The 19,854-nt window shown below is 42.0% G+C and overlaps 1 protein-coding gene across 2 annotated transcripts in view; it reads right to left on the reverse strand.

Moving 5' to 3' along the window:
- LOC118938253 (zinc finger protein 3-like) overlaps nt 1–7,321 on the reverse strand; it is a 33,126-nt gene extending 25,805 nt beyond the window's left edge. Inside the window, exon 1 of one of the 2 annotated variants that reach the window (XM_036940700.1) lies at nt 6,637–7,321. In XM_036940700.1, the coding sequence (XP_036796595.1) occupies nt 6,637–6,961 (325 nt within the window). In that variant the 5' untranslated portion in view covers nt 6,962–7,321. The remainder of the gene's footprint in view (nt 1–6,636) is intronic. The other variant, XM_036940701.1, reaches the window with a different exon arrangement.
- Nucleotides 7,322–19,854: the final 12,533 nt, after the last annotated feature.

Here is a 19,854-nt window from a genome sequence, read left to right on the forward strand (position 1 = left end):
AGCAGATTGATGAACAGAGTAAAGATGTTTCTGGGAAGCAGCTGATTGATGAACAGAGTAAAGATGTTTCCCTCTCTCCTCTTTTTGCTGAGATACATGCAGAAGTAGAGTTTAATGAAGTTCGTGTTTGTAATTTTGACAGATATGGCATTCTAATGAGGAAAATGCGGTCTAACAAGGAAACGGCATTCTCGGGCGCCACTTCTGGGCAAGACGATTGGCCCAGTTTATATCAAATTGTTGTTCCAGTTGCGCTTCGACAAGAAATACTGAGGTTGGCTCACGATGGTAGTATGGCAGGTCATCTTGGGATCAACAAGACGTCTGATACAGGATGTTGTGGCTCACTGTAAATCCTGTGGCGTTTGCCAGAGGACAGGTAAACCAAACCAAGCTGACCTAGTTGCACCTTTGCAGCCTATTCCTGCTATTGACAAACCTTTCAGCAGGGTTCTGGTGGACTGTGTTGGTTCTTTGCCAAAAGCCAAGAGTGGTAAGTATTTCAGTTAACTAGTGATAGACTATTTATAATGCAGACATGATATAGTAGTTCATATGCATCTGGTTGAGTGACATTTTTGGCTTGGATGTAAAAAAAACAACACTTTCCTACATTTTAGCACAGCAGGCCAAGTAGTTCTATACTCAGGTGGGCACTGCCTCAACATCAACTACAAACAAAAAGACAATGAAAAAAATTGACAAATCTTGTAAATGGTGGTTCTGAAATAAACCAAAACTGGTTTCTCACAAGTGGAGCAGGTTTTGAACAGAAAATGTTTCCACTCCGAGAATGACAACGGTAAATGACTAATTAATACATGCATTAACAGAAATGAATGTAACCAAATGACAGGCAGTAACGGTACATTTACTACTGGTGACATTTGTAATGGGGAATTGATAAAATAAACTCAATCAATTCACGTTTTTTACCAAGATCGCATAGCAGTTCAGACGTCTTTTGTCCTCGTCTTGTCGTGTCCTGTATATATATATATATATTTACAACTTTTTTTCACATACATTTTATTTTTATTTTCCATCAACTCATCTTCAAAACACTCTCCTGCAACCCGCCTCACCAATTTATATTTATAAAAAATTATTATTTACCTCTGTATCTGTAATCTGTAATCTGTGATCTGTAATCCTCCAAGAAGCTAGCCAGAAACTTTTTTCAAACACGGTTTGTGGACATCAGCTATCCTTTAGCTCGAAAATCTATCGCCAGTTTTGTACGGCGCTGCGCGGCTCGGAACGGAACATACCGGACCAATTTTTCTCTCCATGTCCCTGGATTTCAACTGCTCTCTGGACATTCATACCCGGATCTCACAGCTAGCTAGCTGCTATCCGTGTGACAATCGGCTTTCGTCGATTCCGGAGCAAACATCAATTATTCCGGTGCTAGCCAGCTCCGTCAATCACTCCTGAGTTCCATCATTCACTCCTGGGCTGCAGTCACCTATCCGGACCCGTTTTACTGCCTACGCGGAGCCCCACCGGGCCTTCACAACTGGACTGCCGACGTTATCTACCCGAAGGAGATCCGGCTGGCTCCTCCGTCGCGACGTTACCTGAACGCCCATCTGCGGCCCGCTAACCGTTAGCTGTCTTACCGGCTGCTATCTGAATAGACAATCGGACAATTTGTTTATTTTTATTATGTTTTCTTCTTGGGCCTCTATAACTATATCTATTGTTCTTATTTTTGTTGTTGTTGTGTGATTTGGATTAATCCCATCTACCACACGGAACCCCACTAATCTACTGACCGAACGCAAGAGGTGGCTAACAACAGACCTCCATCCTATGCTAGCTTGCTACCGATGGCCTGGTTAGCTGTCTAAATCGCCGTGACCCCCAACCAACCTCTCCACTCACTGGACCCTTTTGATCACTCGACTAAGCATGCCTCTCCTTAATGTCAATATGTCTTGTCCATTGCTGTTCTGGTTAGTGTTTATTGGCTTATTTCACTGTAGAGCCTCTAGTCCTGCTCACTATACCTTATCCAACCTATTAGTTCCACCACCCACACATGCAATGACATCTCCTGGTTTCAATGATGATTCTAGAGACAATATCTCTCTCTTCATCACTCAATACCTAGGTTTACCTCCACTGTATTCACATCCTACCATATCTTTGTCTGTACATTATACCTTGATGCTATTTTATCGCCCCCAGAAACCTCCTTTTACTCTCTGTTCCAGACGTTCTAGACGACCAATTCTTATTGCTTTTAGCCGCACCCTTATTCTACTCCTCCTATGTTCCTCTGGCGATGTAGAGGTGAATCCAGGCCCTGCAGTGCCTAGCTCCACTCCTATTCCCCAGGCGCTCTCTTTTGACGACTTCTGTAACCGTAATAGCCTTGGTTTCATGCATGTTAACATTAGAAGCCTCCTCCCTGAGTTTGTTCTATTCACTGCTTTAGCACACTCTGCCAACCCGGATGTTCTAGCTGTGTCTGAATCCTGGCTTAGGAAGACCACCAAAAATTCAGACATTTTAATTCCAAACTACAACATTTTCAGACAAGATAGAACTGCCAAAGGGGGCGGTGTTGCAATCTACTGCAAAGATAGCCTGCAGAGTTCTGTCCTACTATCCAGGTCTGTACCCAAACAATTTGAACTTCTACTTTTAAAAATCCACCTCTCTAAAAACTAGTCTCTCACCGTGGCCGCCTGCTATAGACCACCCTCTGCCCCCAGCTGTGCTCTGGACACCATATGTGAACTGATTGCCCCCCATCTATCTTCAGAGCTCGTGCTGCTAGGCGACCTAAACTGGAACATGCTTAACACCCCAGCCATCCTACAATCTAAACTTGATGCCCTCAATCTCACACAAATTATCAATGAACCTACCAGGTACCTCCCCAAAGCCTTAAACACAGGCACCCTCATAGATATCATCCTAACCAACTTCCCCTCTAAATACACCTCTGCTGTCTTCAACCAAGATCTCAGCGATCACTGCCTCATTGCCTGCATCCGTAATGGGTCAGCGGTCAAACGACCTCCACTCATCACTGTAAAACGCTCCCTGAAACACTTCAGCGAGCAGACCTTTCTAATCGACCTGGCCGGGGTATCCTGGAAGGATATTGATCTCATCCCGTCAGTAGAGGATGCCTGGTTATTTTTTTTAAATGCCTTCCTAACCATCTTAAATAAGCATGCCCCATTCAAGAAATTTAGAACCAGGAACAGATATAGCCCTTGGTTCTCCCCAGACCTGACTGCCCTTAACCAACACAAAAACATCCTATGGCGTTCTGCATTAGCATCGAACAGCCCCCGTGATATGCAGCTGTTCAGGGAAGCTAGAAACCATTATACACAGGCAGTTAGAAAAGCCAAGGCTAGCTTTTTCAAGCAGAAATTTGCTTCCTGCAACACTAACTCAAAAAAGTTCTGGGACACTGTAAAGTCCATGGAGAATAAGAACACCTCCTCCCAGCTGCCCACTGCACTGAAGATAGGAAACACTGTCACCACAGATAAATCCACCATAATTGAGAATTTCAATAAGCATTTTTCTACGGCTGGCCATGCTTTCCACCTGGCTACTCCTACCCCTGTCAACAGCACTGCACCCCCAACAGCAACTCGCCCAAGCCTTCCCCATTTCTCCTTCTCCCAAATCCAGTCAGCTGATGTTCTGAAAGAGCTGCAAAATCTGGACCCCTACAAATCAGCCGGGCTAGACAATCTGGACCCTTTCTTTCTAAAATGATATGCCGAAATTGTTGCCACCCCTATTACTAGCCTGTTCAACCTCTCTTTCGTGTCGTCTGAGATTCCCAAAGATTGGAAAGCAGCTGCGGTCATCCCCCTCTTCAAAGGGGGGGACACTCTTGACCCAAACTGCTACAGACCTATATCTATCCTACCATGCCTTTCTAAGGTCTTCGAAAGTCAAGTCAACAAACAGATTACCGACCATTTCGAATCTCACCATACCTTCTCTGCTATGCAATTTGGTTTCAGAGCTGGTCATGGGTGCACCTCAGCCACGCTCAAGGCCCTAAACGATATCTGAACCGCCATCGATAAGAAACATTACTGTGCAGCCGTATTCATTGATCTGGCCAAGGCTTTCGACTCTGTCAATCACCACATCCTCATCGGCAGACTCGACAGCCTTGGTTTCTCAAATGATTGCCTCGCCTGGTTCACCAACTACTTCTCTGATAGAGTTCAGTGTGTCAAATCGGTGGGTCTGTTGTCCGGACCTCTGCCAGTCTCTATGGGGGTGCCACAGGGTTCAATTCTTGGACCGACTATCTTCTCTGTATACATCAATGAGGTCGCTCTTGCTGCTGATCCACCTCTACGCAGACGACACCATTCTGTATGCTTCTGGCCCTTCTTTGGACACTGTGTTAACAACCCTCCAGGCAAGCTTCAATGCCATACAACTCTCCTTCCGTGGCCTCCAATTGCTCTTAAATACAAGTAAAACTAAATGCATGCTCTTCAACCGATCGCTACCTGCACCTACCCTCCTGTCCAACATCACTACTCTGGACGGCTCTGACTTAGAATACGTGGACAACTACAAATACTTAGGTGTCTGGTTAGACTGTAAACTCTCCTTCCAGACCCATATCAAACATCTCCGATCCAAAGTTAAATCTAGAATTGGCTTCCTATTTCGCAACAAAGCATCCTTCACTCATGCTGCCAAACATACCCTTGTAAAACTGACCATCCTACCAATCCTCGACTTTGGCGATGTCATTTACAAAATAGCCTCCAATACCCTACTCAACAAATTGGATGCAGTCTATCACAGTGCAATCCGTTTTGTCACCAAAGCCCCATATACTACCCACCATTGCGACCTGTACGCTCTCGTTGGCTGGCCCTCGCTTCATACTCGTCGCCAAACCCACTGGCTCCATGTCATCTACAAGACCCTGCTAGGTAAAGTCCCCCCTTATCTCAGCTCGCTGGTCACCATAGCATCTCCCACCTGTAGCACACGCTCCAGCAGGTATATCTCTCTAGTCACCCCCAAAACCAATTCTTTCTTTGGCCGCCTCGCTTTCCAGTTCTCTGCTGCCAATGACTGGAACGAACTACAAAAATCTCTGAAACTGGAAACACTTATCTCCCTCACTAGCTTTAAGCACCAACTGTCAGAGCAGCTCACAGATTACTGCACCTGTACATAGCCCACCTATAATTTAGCTCAAACAACTACCTCTTTCCCAACTGTATTTAATGTATTTATTTATTTTGCTCTTTTGCACCCCATTATTTTTATTTCTACTTTGCACATTCTTCCATTGCAAATCTACCATTCCAGTGTTTTACTTGCTATATTGTATTTACCTTGCCACCATGGCCTTTTTTGCCTTTACCTCCCTTCTCACCTCATTTGCTCACATTGTATATAGACTTGTTTATACTGTATTATTGACTGTATGTTTGTTTTACTCCATGTGTAACTCTGTGTCGTTGTATCTGTCGAACTGCTTTGCTTTATCTTGGCCAGGTCGCAATTGTAAATGAGAACTTGTTCTCAACTTGCCTACCTGGTTAAATAAAGGTAAATAATAAACACAATGAAACAATGAAGGAGCAAGAATTGGTGGAATCCAGCAAAGGATATTCTGAAGAGAGACTCGCATATAACTTCACCACATAACCATCCCCTTCTTCTTGTCTCAACATTTTAAATTATATTCAAGAGACATTATCTTCACACATATTTGAGACGCTTTTCACTGACAGCCGCAACTCAATAATCAGCAAAGCCTATTGCCACACGCACTGCCCAAATAGACATAAGCCTACAAGCTTGTGATTTGAAACCATACACAGCTAATTTTTTTTATTCCTCATTTGGGCAAATTTAGGTTAATTTACTTCCGTATTGGACACACCACTATGTCATTTCTCTCCAGTTCTATTAGATCCACCACTATGTAATTTCTCTCCTGTTCTATTAGACCCACCACTATGTCATTTCTCTCCTGTTCTATTAGACCCACCACTATGTCATTTCTCTCCTGTTCTATTATTTCGTTGTCCAGAAGTCAAAGGCACAATCCTAGTTGTTGCAGCTTTAGTCTCGCCCTCTTTCTAAGTTTCTAACATAGACTTTCATCTCTGTCAAATATGAACCTCTATCAGGTGGACTGTATAGAACGATGTGTTCATCTCTGTCAGATATGAACCTCTAGCAGGTGGACTCTATAGAATGGTGTGTTCTAATAAAACACTATAGGAGTTATCTCCAGATCGCTATGCATATTCATGTCATGAGGCTAGTAGCTTAGCATTTCTCTCCATTGAATACAGGCGGTTGGCTTAGCCAACCCAACTCTCACATTGGCACTATTGGGGGCACGGTGTGTAATAAATCATCACTACACGAAGATCACTACATGCCGTGACCCCCAGTCTGCGGTCAGCAGATAGACCCTTCTCAAATATATATGTTAATAAGTCACTTTTTGGAAACGGAACGGAGAAAACAAGGGGTAGCTTGTTCTCTACGTTGTCTGATTCTAGACATATCAGTCATCATCCTGGGGCCCTCCGTTGAAGAGGTACTGACGAGCCAACTCTGAATATCCAAAGTTAAAAACACATTTAAGGCGGTACTTACTGGTGTTAATCAGATCTATCTCCTCCTCTTCATCTTTCAATGTGACAGTAATCTCTCCTTCCTCTTTCACTCCAAAAACAGCATCCTCTTCCTTCACAGTAACATCCTCCTCCTCTTTCACTCTGAACGCGTCTTCCTCTTCTTTGACTGTAACGTCGTTCTCTTTTTTATTCACAGTAACAGCCTCACCCACCACTTCTTTTTTTACTGTGACATCCTCTTCTTCCTTCTCCTCTTTCACGACAATGTTCAGCCCCAGAGCTTCTTTCTCCGTCCAGCAGACCTCCTCTTCTTTAACAGGAGGAGAGAAGTTTAGGGAGCTCATGTTCGGGGATGTTAGCTAGCAAGCTATCATTAGCGACTAGGCTAGTGCTAACTTAACCAGCCAGCCACTATAGCTGACTAATACAAAATAACGTAATATTATATTAAATAGGTTAACAAGTAGATACGACAGAAGTGTGTCTAAAATACAGTACCTAATATACACCGAAAGCGTATAAATAGCTTGAATCTTTCGGCTATGTTGTCTAGCAAGCTACCGAGGTGGTTGACGAGCTGTTTATGAAGAACCGTCGACAAGATTATACGTCACGCTGGTAGCATCGCCTGAAAGACGCACATCACCGTCTGCTGACTGGAGGGGAAACGCAGTTGAGGATCATATTTTATTTTCAGACTAAGATTATTTTCAATTAATTTAATTAAATCATACTATTATATTGACACATACAAAGACAGGAAAGTGTTGATTGATTAGTGCGAATAAAAAATGTTTACTACAGCACATGTAAGGCAGTTTCATTAAGTCATACTAAATGCAAATAAGTAGCTAGCTACTGTAGGTATATACTGCTTCTACATGGTGTAACAATACATCACGTAGATGTATATAATGAACAGACTAGGTCTATACTGCTCCTACATGGTGTAACAATACATCATGTAGATGTATATAATGAACAGACTAGGTCTGTACTGCTCCTACATGGTGTAACAATACATCATATAGATGTATATAATGAACAGACTAGGTCTATACTGCTCCTACATGGTGTAACATCATGTGGGACTTTAAGGCAATGCTGTTGTTACACTGGTGAGTATAAACTCATGCTTCCTACACTTTAACTTGTTTGAAAATAAAATATACGTTTTACTCAACTGCGTTACCCACTCCAGTCAGCAGATAGCGGTCTGGGAATTTAAGGCAATGCTGTTAGTGTGACGTATAATCTAGTGGACGGAACGCTTCTTTCAACTGCAGCAACAGTTAGTCAGCCACCTCCGTAGCTTGCTAGACAAAATAGACGAACCAATAAAGCGCGTTAGACGCTTTATTGATTATAAGCCACTGTGTTTAAAACCGACTTCTGTCGTCTAGTTAGTTATCCGATTTAATTTCATATTTACGGTGTTGTAGTTATTATTCAGCTAGCGGGCTGGTTAAGTTAGCATTAGCCTAGCTAACATCCCCGACCATGAGCTCACTAAGCTACTCTCCTCCTGAAGACGATGAGGTCTGCTTGACGGAGAAAGAGGGTCTGTGGCTAAACGTTATCGTGAAAGAGGAAGAGGAGGATGTCACAATACAAAAACAAGTAGAGGGTGAGGGTGTTACAGTGAAAGAAGAAGAGAAAGACGTTTCAGTGAAAGAAGAGGAAGATGTGTTCAGAGTGAAAGAGGAGGAGGATGTTACTGTAAAAGAAGAGGAGAAAGAGGAGGATGCAGTTTTTGGAGTGAAAGAGGAGGAGGGGGAGATGACTGTCACATTGGAAGAAGAGGAGGAAACTGAATATATGGGCTCGGTATCCCAAAGGCATGTTAAGGCATCCAATAGTTCTAACGATGGACGGTTCCTGAATAACACCAGTAAGTACTGTCTTAAAAACAGAGGCATTAACTCTGCAGTTGTTGAACTGATGTGTGTTGTTAAAGGGGAACTATGCAATTGTGTTTATTTATAGTGTGTTTATTTATAGTCATTGATTCTTGAAGAATATAACGCCTGCCTCATGAGCTTCGTTCAACTGTCTACCACATCAGAACCCAAAATAAGCTTTTTTTTACTCCAATGTTTAGAAACAATGTAAACCAACACTCTATAGCCTCAACATGGTTAAAACTATAATGCTGATATCATGGATGGTCAGTCCTTGCATCCGTAGGTCTGTCTATGAATTTGAGACTAGTTACATTTCTCCAGACCCATCATCTTATTACCAAAACAGTGGTGGAATGACAGCTTTGTTATTGTTTGAACTGCAGATTGGTTGATTGATTGTGTGGCTTTTTTAAAGGGGCAACCTAGGATTTAAACAGCAACAAAATGGCTGCCCTGGTACTTGGTTTGGTAAACAGCTGAGGGATGGGGGCTGGAGAAATGTAACCACTTTCACATTCATAGAGAGAGCTATTGTAGCATCCGTAACCCAAAACCTAGAGCCCTCGTCAAGAAGTTCAGACGTAACAGTTATAAGGTGTTGGCTTGACAGGCCATCCATAAGGTCAAAATTATAGTTTTAAACAAGATTTCGAGGCTATACAGTGCTTGTTTACAAACAATGGCGTTATACGAGCTTATGTTTTGGTATACTACAATGAACTAATAGTATGTAGTATATACTCATTAAGTATGTAGCTACAGTATACTACAATGAACTAATAGTATATAGTATATACTTATTAAGTATGTAGTTACAGTATGCTAAAGTTAACTAATAGTATAGTATGTAGTATATGCTCATTGAGTATGTAGTATACAGTATGTTAGTATGGGTCACAGCTATTCGCATTTTTTCAATTGATTTTTAATGCCATTACATTAAAGGCGAAACATACCTACATTCCATAACATTTATGAATTGTTTGAAACCTTTGTTTTAAACCCTTCTCAAAGTTGGTGCCTTGCCGGATTTGTAAATAAAAAAAAGAAACACTACATGACTTTCTTTGTATTTATGGCAGTGTAGTTCCCTTAATGTTCAGTCAACTTTGGTACAACATGCTATGAGGAGTCGCGATATTCAACTTGGTTGAAGGATCTAAAATCACACCTGAAAAGGCCAATGAAATCCGCTCCTGGCTAGAAGTCCCGCTTTCCACAGGTGATGAGCGTCAGGCTCGGATTCATTCCTTCAATTATTCTGCTTTTCACCACGGTGTGAACAGGAACAATTCATGCTACTAAAACAAACAATTGGAACACAAGAATGTTTTTTTGTTGCGCCAACTAAACTGACCCTTAGTGGTAGAGCGTGATCACCCCGTGGACTTTGTGTGTTTCTCATAGTTTCCTAATCAAAATGTCCTGGCTATAGCAATGAGTTAAATGGCTAAAAATGCGACCTAAACAATGAAAGTTAATCCGGGTTCGGGTTAGCGACCATGCCCAAATTAATAAATGTTCAAGTTACAAACATGTTCTCAAATGCCATTGAAATGGCAGCAGCGGTATGAGAGCAATACAGCTTTCCTCAGTAGGAAATCCTGGTGGACCCACTGTGATGTCAGACTGTTAATGCTCATTGGGCTGACATCACTGGTCCAAATGTCAGTCGTGAAGCTAATAGCAGTGACGCTCGTAGCTAATAGTGATGACACCCATAGCTAACAGCAGTGACGCCCGTAGCTAATAGTGGTGACACCCATAGCTAACAGCAGTGACGCCCGTAGCTAATAGCGGTGACGCCTGCAGCTAACAGCAGTAGCTCATGGATGTGAGTTTCAACAAGACTGTAACTCCGGTAGGGAAACATTTGTCAAATTGCGCCTACTTGGTAGTGTGTACCGGTGCTCGACCAGTCGGCGAAAGCCCACATCATCCTCGACAGAGAACGGTTGATTGCCAAGGGCAGTGAATTCCATTTTCTTGGCGTTAATGGATTTGATAAGATGGTTGATGCTGTCAGGGGGAGTTTTAGGTGAAGTTATGGGTCCTACAGTAGGTCAATGTTCATGTTATGTTAACAATAACACAATAACACGCAGGACATTCAAACCAGCCTTACAATTATAATCCAATAGTAGTGTTAAATTCACTCGTATTCAACCTGTAAATGGAGGTGATTTGTGCTGTCAGCCTATGAGAACTCTCCTGAGTTTTCCCCCACGGTGGTGAATTAGTGAATAAACACAGAGCATAATGTACGTTTCCTTGACTAGCACTCCTGATCTTGCGCTAATAGTGCGCTGTAATATTCAGAATACATTGTGAAAAACTAAAATCTTTGCTCACCATTTTTGCTCCATGCAGTTATACTACATCCATAACTAGCGGTTTCCTCATTAGTGGGGAGGAGTTTCTGCAATCAAATTGTGTGTTTTTTTTAACACAGAAAGGGGTCTATATTTGGAGACCAAAAGTTGTCTGGCACACTGCTTGGGATTTCAACAACTTTAATAATTTATTTCTAGTTACCACTAATGTGAAAACCAGACAAAATATGACTTGTTGCTAACTTGATTGTCTTAATTGTCAAATAATTTAACAGACGTCAGTTGTTGTACAGCTTTATGGGTATGCTCCGGGCATCACCTTTTACCTCGAATTAACAGTGGACTTTGTCATTCACACAGGAGAGAGACCTGACTATCGTGGATCCTCTGGGGAGCCTCAACAACATCATGATGCTGACGAGGCAGAGAAAAGTCTCTCCAGATCAGAACTCCTCAAGAAACACCTGCAGAGATCCACAGGGAAGAAATCTCACTGCTGCTCTGACTGTGGGAAGAGATTCAACTCTTCAGTAAAACTTAAAATACATCAAAGAATTCACACTGGAGTGAAACCATATAGCTGTAGTCAATGTGGAAAGAGTTTTTCTACATCTCGCTATCTAACTATACACCAGAGAACACACACAGGAGAGAAACCTTTTGGCTGTGATCACTGTGGGAAGAGTTTTATTCGGCAACAAACCCTGAAATCACACCAGAGAATACACACTGGAGAGAAACCTTACAGCTGTAATCAATGTGGGAAGAGTTTTTCTACATCTAGCTATGTAACTATACACCAGAGAACACACACAGGAGAGAAACCATATAGCTGTAATCAATGTGGGAAGAGTTTTACTTGGCCAGACAGCCTGATAGTACACCAGAGAACACATACAGAAGAAAATCCTTGTAGCTGTGATCAATGTGGGAAGAGTTTTACTACATCTAGCCAGCTGACTTTGCACCAGAGGACACACACAGGAGAGAAATCTTGTAGCTGTGATCAATGTGGGAAGAGTTTTACTCGGCCATACAACCTGATAGTACACCAGAGAACACACACAGGAGAGAAACCTTGTAGCTGTGCTCAATGTGGGAAGAGTTTTACTACATCTAGCCAGCTGACTTTGCACCAGAGAACACACACAGGAGAAAAACCTTTTAGGTGTGATCAATGTGGGAAGAGTTTTACTAGATCTAGCTATCTATCTATACACCAGAGAACACACACAGGAGAGAATCCTTGCTGTAATCAATGTGGGAAGAGATACTCTGATAAAAGATCTCTGACTAAACATCAGAAAATACATGAAGGAGTTGTTTCATGATATCAATAAAATGTCACAATGTAGAATGTTTTAACATTGTAGTAGCAGTATTCTAATGTCAGGATATAGAATGTTTTAACATTGTAGTAATAGTATTCTAATGATGTCACATTGTAGAATGTTTTAACATTGTAGTAGCAGTATTTTAATGTCACATTGTAGAATGTGTTAACATTGTAGTAGCAGTATTTTAATGATGTCACAATGTAGAATGTTTTAGCATTGTAGTAGCAGTATTCTAATGATGTCACAATATAGAATGTTTTAACATTGTGGGAGCAGTATTTTAATGAATGTCAGAATGTAGAAGCCTAAATGTTTGCCCCTTGTTCAATTGATATTAGTTACTAAGGATATTGCAGGAGTTTCTTCTTGAAATCAGACATGTCTGTGTGAGGACAACTTGGTTGCTGATTGTATCAAGGGTGGGCAGTCAAAAAGATTAGTGTTTTGCGTTTAGCCAGTGCGTTACCATGGCTACCACAATTTATTTTGGCTGCATGTTTTTCCGTATTGGAGATGAGTTTTGTTTGGGCTCGTTCCAAGGGGACGAGTGTTCTAGAAGCTAGTGAGTTTTAGGAAGAAGAGAGTTCTAGAAGCGAGTGAGTTTTAGGATTCTATAGTAAGAAAAAGGATTTAAAAAATAATACTATTGTATATTATTATTTAGAAATGTGTTTTTTCTTGTTTTTAATCTTTGACAGCCAGTAGACACCATGTTTATATTGTAGAAGGTGAAGCATTGTAGTTGATTATAATGTGAAATGGAAGTTGTTTTCTGTTGGTGGTGAGCAAACTTTTCCAAGAAAAATATAGGATATATTTGTTGTCTTTTGTTTTGAGGTTGGACTTTAGCACGTAGGATGCACTCGTTAGTCAGTATGTGTTACACCTGTGCTGGCTTGTCCATCTTGTTAGTGGGAAGGTGTTTCACCTGAGCTGGTCCAGGTTCTATTTAAGAGCATCTGGCCCAGTGCTCCAGTTGTCTTGATAGATGTGAAGAGTCTCCACCTTTTTGGTTTGCTTCCTGTCTTTTAGTTTGGTTTGGGTTTTTCTTTTATTTGCCTCTTCTTGGGCAGATTTAGTGGGTCTCATGGTGGGTGTCTTTTATGTCCCAGTTGTTGTTACTAGTCAACTTTCAGAACCCCTCCTAAAACCCCACCTGTTTATTTGTGGTTGTTGTCAGTGACTCTTTGTTAGTTCCACCTTCTATTTAAGTGACATTTGGTTTTCTTGATGGGGACTGTAGCATTGAGTAAAACATGCTTATATTTTGGGTTGGATATTGCATCCAATTCTTAATCGATGTCATTTCCTTAGAATGCTCATTAGTCTTTCAGTTATTATTCAGTTTTTTTTATACTGTTTGTTGTGGTAAATATTTCTGTTTAAAAAAATTAAAAATCCAGTGAAGCCATTGAGTTGCATCCATGTCTGAAATGTACTATATAAATCAAACTTGACTTGAATATGTTGCAAAACTATCCCAGTGACTGAAGAATCAACAGACTCTTGCTGAACCAATGAACAAATGTGCAAAAGCAACACATATCTTGGTTGGCCTTATTATGAAAAACAGTATGAATTCAGTTTATCTTCCACTGTCAAAATAGTGAATGGTATGTAAGTTTCGTATCAGTTTTCAACCAACCAAGTGTATTTGTTGAAGATGAAGCAGATCATTCCCACTTTTCAAGCCTGCTGAAGGCGTGGTGGAGTGGTAAACACCACCCCCGGCTCTACCAGGGGCTTGAGGTGGTCTCCCACAGCTCTGCTTATGTCATGTTCTGTGGCCTTCCCGTTATATTTCTTGTCTGCCCCTGCAACACATTTAGTCATATTATATAAAACACAAACTAATGTATATGGAGTATCTATGGCTTCAGTTACACCTGGCACCTAAATATGACTTCTATCATCTGATCACTCCAAGCTGCATTAGGTTCCTTTGACAGTCTGGATGCAGCCAGGCCACTGAATATAAATAAGCAATGTAAAGAGGTGGGGTGAATGAGTGGGGAAAAGTACATTCTACACAAATGACCTTCATAAGAACAAATGTGTGTGCCTGAGGGGAAACTAACTTTCTTACTGAAAAAAATGGGTGAGAAATTACACCAAAATCGGTAGACAATTTGCACTGCTGCTGATCTCCACAGCTTGATGTTGCCACCACCATGCTTCACCCGAAGTTACCAATTTTCTCCAGGCATAACACATGACGTTCAGGCCAAAGAGTTCAATCTTGGTTTAATCAGACCATAGAATCTTGTTTCTCATGGTCTGAGAGTCCTTTAAGTGCCTTTTGGAAAACTCCAAAAGGGCTGTCATGTGCCTTTTACTGAGGACTAGCTTCCGTCTGGCCTCTCTACCATAAATGCCTGATTGGTGGAGTGCTGCAGAGATGATTGTCCTTCTGGAAGGTTCTCCCATCGCCACAGAGGAACTCTGGAGCTCTGTCAGGGTGACCATCTAGTTTTTGGTCACCTCCCTGACCAAGGCCCTTCTCCCCCGATTGCTCAGTTTGGCCGGGCAGCCAGCTCTAGCAAGAGTCTTGGTGGTTCCAAACTTCTTCCAAATAAGAATGAAGGAGGCCACTGTGTTCTTGAGGACCTTCAATGCTGCAGACATTTTGTGGTACCTTTCCCCAAATCTGTGCCTCGACACAATCCTGTCTCAGAGCTCTAAGGACAATTCCTTTGATCTCACGGCTTGTTTTTTGCTCTGAAAAAAACTGTGGGACCTTATATGCACAGACCCACACCTCTCCTTAAGAAATCATGTCCAATCAATTGAATTTACCACAGGTGGACTCCAATCAAGTTGTAGAAACATCTCAAGGATGATTAATGGAAACAGGATGCACCTGAGCTCAATTTCGAGTCTCATAGCAAAGGGTCTGAACACTTAAGTAAATACATTGGCAAAAATGTCTAAAAACCTGTTTTGGGTTTGTCATTGTGGGGTACTGTGATGTCATTGGCAGGTATTGTATGTAGATTGATGAGGGCGAAAAATTATTCCATTTTAGAATAAGGCTGTAAAGTAACAAAATGTGGAAAAAGTGAAGGTGTCTGAATACTTTACAAATTCACTGTTTATCACTGTATACCACTGGCAGAGTTTTCTAACGCTGGCAATTTTGTACACAGTCACGTGGCATAGAAAAGTCTGGTCAAAACCACTGATGCAGGTGCCCTTCCACCATCTGGTGGTATGGATCATGTCTACAGAAAAACCTAGATTCAAATACTTAGATTTGTGTGAATTGGGTATATGTTGTGAAATTGGTAGATATCACTTGTTAGATATTACAGCACAGTCGGAGCAAGAAACACAAGCATTTCACTACACCCGCAATAACATCTGCTAAACACGTGTATGTGACCAATAAAATGGGATTAGATTTGAAATAAACGTCCTATTTATCAAGGTGCTTTTGGCTGATATCAAAATGACTCATGAAGGGTTTGAATTAGTTAAAAGTCCATTTTGATACAGAAACATTAAACCATGATTTAGATTTATTAAGAACAAGTTGATTGACAAAGTCATGAAAAATTGGAAGAATTGAATAAACCACATTTTGTCTAAGATAAAAGATATGCCTCTGGGATCAAAATTATCCATGTCAGAAGTATGGTTCAATGCAAATATGTAGTGGGTGTAAAGTTTGATTCGTTTTTAATGAGTGAGAAAATAAAAGAATCAACACATGCTTCTCTTTGAACGACTTAATATAATATTAAACATTTATGAAATAAATGAAAAATAACCTTTTGGTTCCTCAACTGCCTCAATATGCGTATTTTAGGTTCTGGCGATGCTGCCAGTGTGACGTATAATCTAGTGGACGGGACGCTCCTTGAACAACAAAAGCTAGTCAGACACCTCGGTAGCTTTCTAGCAAACATAGCTACAACATTCACGCTATGTACACTGTTTTGGTGTATATTAGTTGCTGTGTATTAAACACACTTCTGTCGTATGTACTTGTTGGCCCATTTAATTATATATTTACGTTGTTTGTCAGCTAGCTGGTTTTCTAAGTTAGCTTAGAACTAGGCTAGTCGCTAATGCTAGCTAGCTAACACCCCAGAAATGAGTACACTAAGCTACTCTCCTCCTGTTAAAGTAGAGGAAGTCTCAGTGAAACAAGTAGAGGGTTAGGTTCTTACAGTGAAAGAAGAAGAGAAAGACGTTTCAGTGAAAGAAGAGGAGGATACAGTTTTGAGTGAAAAAGGAGGAAGAAGGAGGAAACTGGATATCTGGGCCCGGTTTCCAAAAGGCATCTTAAGGCATCCAATGGTTCTAATGATGAACGGACCATGATTGACACTTTAAGTACTGTCTTCAAAACAGAGTCACAAACTCCTGCCCAGACCCATTAGAACACTCCTCCATCTCCATGAACTACATCACACCTGCCCAGACCCACTAGAACACACCTCCATCTCTATGTACTACATCACACCTGCCCAGACCCACTAGAACACACCTCCATCTCCATGAACTACACCACACCTGCACAGACCCACTAAACACACCCCCATCTCCATGAACTACATCACACCTGCCCAGACCCACTAGAACACACCTCCATCTCCATTAACTACACCACACCTGCACAGACCCACTAAACACACCCCCATCTCCATGAACTACATCACATCTGCCCAGACCCACTAGAACACACCTCCATCTCCATTAACTTAATCACACCTGCCCAGACCCACTAGAACACACCCACATCTCCATTAACTACATCACACGTGCCCAGACCCACTAGAACACACCCACATCTCCATTAACTACATCACACCTGCCCAGACCCACAAGAACACACCTCCATCTCCATGAACTACATCACACCTGCATCACACCTGCCCAGACCCACTAGAACACAGCCCCATCTCCATTACCTACATCACACCTTCCCAGACCCACTAGAACACACCCCCATCTCCATTAACTACATCACACCTGCCCAGACCCACTAGAACACACCCCCATCTCCATTAACTACATCACACCTGCCCAGACCCACTAGAACACACCCCATCTCCATTAACTACATCACACCTGCCCAGACCCAATAGAACACACCTCCATCTCCATGAACTACATCACACCTGCATCACACCTGCCCAGACCCACTAGAACACAGCCCCATCTCCATTACCTACATCACACCTTCCCAGACCCCTTAGAACACACCCCTATCTCCATTAACTACATCACACCTTCCCAGACCCACTAGAACACACCCCCATCTCCATTAACTACATCACACCTGCCCAGACCCACTAGAACACACCCCATCTCCATTAACTACATCACACCTGCCCAGACCCAATAGAACAAACCTCCATCTCCATTAATTACATCACACCTTCCCAGACCCACTAGAACACACCTCCATCAACTACATCACACGTGCCCAGACCCACTAGAACACATTCCCATCTCCATTAACTACATCACACCTGCCCAGACCCACTAGAACAAAGCCCCATCTCCACTGACTACATCACACCTGCCCAGACCTTCTAAAACACACATCCATCTCCATTAACTACATCACACCTGCCCAGACCCACTTGAACACCCCCTCATGTCCATTAACTACATCACACCTGCCCAGACCCACTAGAACACACCTCCATCTCCATTAACTACATCACACCTGCCCAAACCCACTAGAACACACTCCCATCTCCATTAAATACATCACACCTGCCCAGACCCACTAGAACACACTTCCATCTCCATGAACTACATCACACCTGCCCAGACCCACTAGAACACCCCCCCCCCCCCATCTCCATTAACTACATCACACCTGCCCAGACCCACTAGAACACACCACCATCTCCATTAACTGCATCACACCTGCCCAGACCCACTAGAACAAAGCCCCATCTCCATTAACTACATCACACCTGCCCAGACCCACTTGAACACCCCCCCCATCTCCATTAATACATCACACCTGCCCAGACCCACTAGAACAACCCCCCCATCTCCATTAACTACATCACACCTGCCCAGACCCACTAGATCACACCCCCATCTCCATTAACTACACCACACCTGCCCAGACCCACTAGAACACACCTCCATCTCCATTAACTACATCACAAATGACCAGATCCCCTAGAACACAGCCCCATCTCCATGAACTACACCACACCTGCACAGACCCACTAAACACACCCCCATCTCCATCAACTACATCACACGTGCCCAGACCCACTAGAACACATTCCCATCTCCATTAACTACATCACACCTGCCCAGACCCACTTGAACACAGCCCCATCTCCATTAATACATCACACCTGCCCAGACCCACTAGAACAACCCCCCCCATCTCCATTAACTACATCACACCTGCCCAGACCCACTAGATCACATCTCCATCTCCATTAACTTCTCCAGCGCCTCATCAGCACCATTTTATTTCTCTCCGTCACTTTAAACTTTTAGATAATAAAGCATTTGACCTTTCTTTTTAATTAATACTTATTTTCCACCATCATTTGCAAATAAATTCTTTAAAAATCCTACAATGTGATTTTCTGTATTTTTTTCTCATTTTGTCTGTCATAGTTGAAGTGTACCTATGGTGAAAATTCCAGGCCTCTCGTCTTTTTAAGTAGGAGAACTTGTACAATTGGTGGCTGACTAAATACTTTTTTGCCCCACTGTATATACAGTGCATTTGGAAAGTATTCAGACCCCTTCACTTTTTCCACATTTTGTTCTGTTATTCTAAAATGGATTAAATCAATACTTTCCACTCTACACACAATACCCCATAATGACATCTCAATACCCCATAATGACATCACAATACCCCATCATGACATCACAATGCCCCATAATGACATCTCAATACCCCATAATGACATCACAATACCCCATCATGACATCACAATGCCCCATAATGACATCTCAATACCCCATAATGACATCACAATACCCCATCATGACATCACAATGCCCCATAATGACATCTCAATACCCCATAATGACATCACAATACCCCATCATGACATCACAATACCCCATAATGACATCTCAATACCCCTTAATGACAAAGCAAAAACTGTTTTTGTAAATGTTTCAAATGTAACAAAAACAACAACTGAAGAATCACATTTACATACAGTGCCAGTCAAAAGTTTGGACACACCTACTCATTCAAGGGTTTTTCCTTTATTTGTACTATTTTCTACATTGTAGAAGAGTGAAGATATCAAAACGATGAATTAACACATATGGAATCATGTAGTAACCAAAAAAAGGTTAAACAAATCAAAATATATTTTATATTTCAGACTCTTCAAAGCAGTCACCCTTTGCCTTGATGACAGCTTTGCACACTCTTGGCATTCTCTCAACCAGCTTCATGAGGTAGTCACCTGGAATTCATTCAATTAACAGGTGTGCCTTGTTAAATGTTAATTTGTGGAATGTATTTCCTTTTTGATGCATTTGAGCCAATCAGTTGTGTTGTGACAAGGTATGGGTGGCTCTCATGAGGATTGCCACCGGAAAGGAAGACCCAGAGTTACCTCTGCTGCAGAAGATACGTTCCTTAGAGTTAACTGTACATCAGATTGCTGCCCAAATAAATGCTTCACAGAGTTCAAGTAACAGACAC

Source organism: Oncorhynchus mykiss, chromosome 13, assembly GCF_013265735.2.
Source record: "Oncorhynchus mykiss isolate Arlee chromosome 13, USDA_OmykA_1.1, whole genome shotgun sequence".
Classification (NCBI taxonomy): domain Eukaryota; kingdom Metazoa; phylum Chordata; class Actinopteri; order Salmoniformes; family Salmonidae; genus Oncorhynchus; species Oncorhynchus mykiss.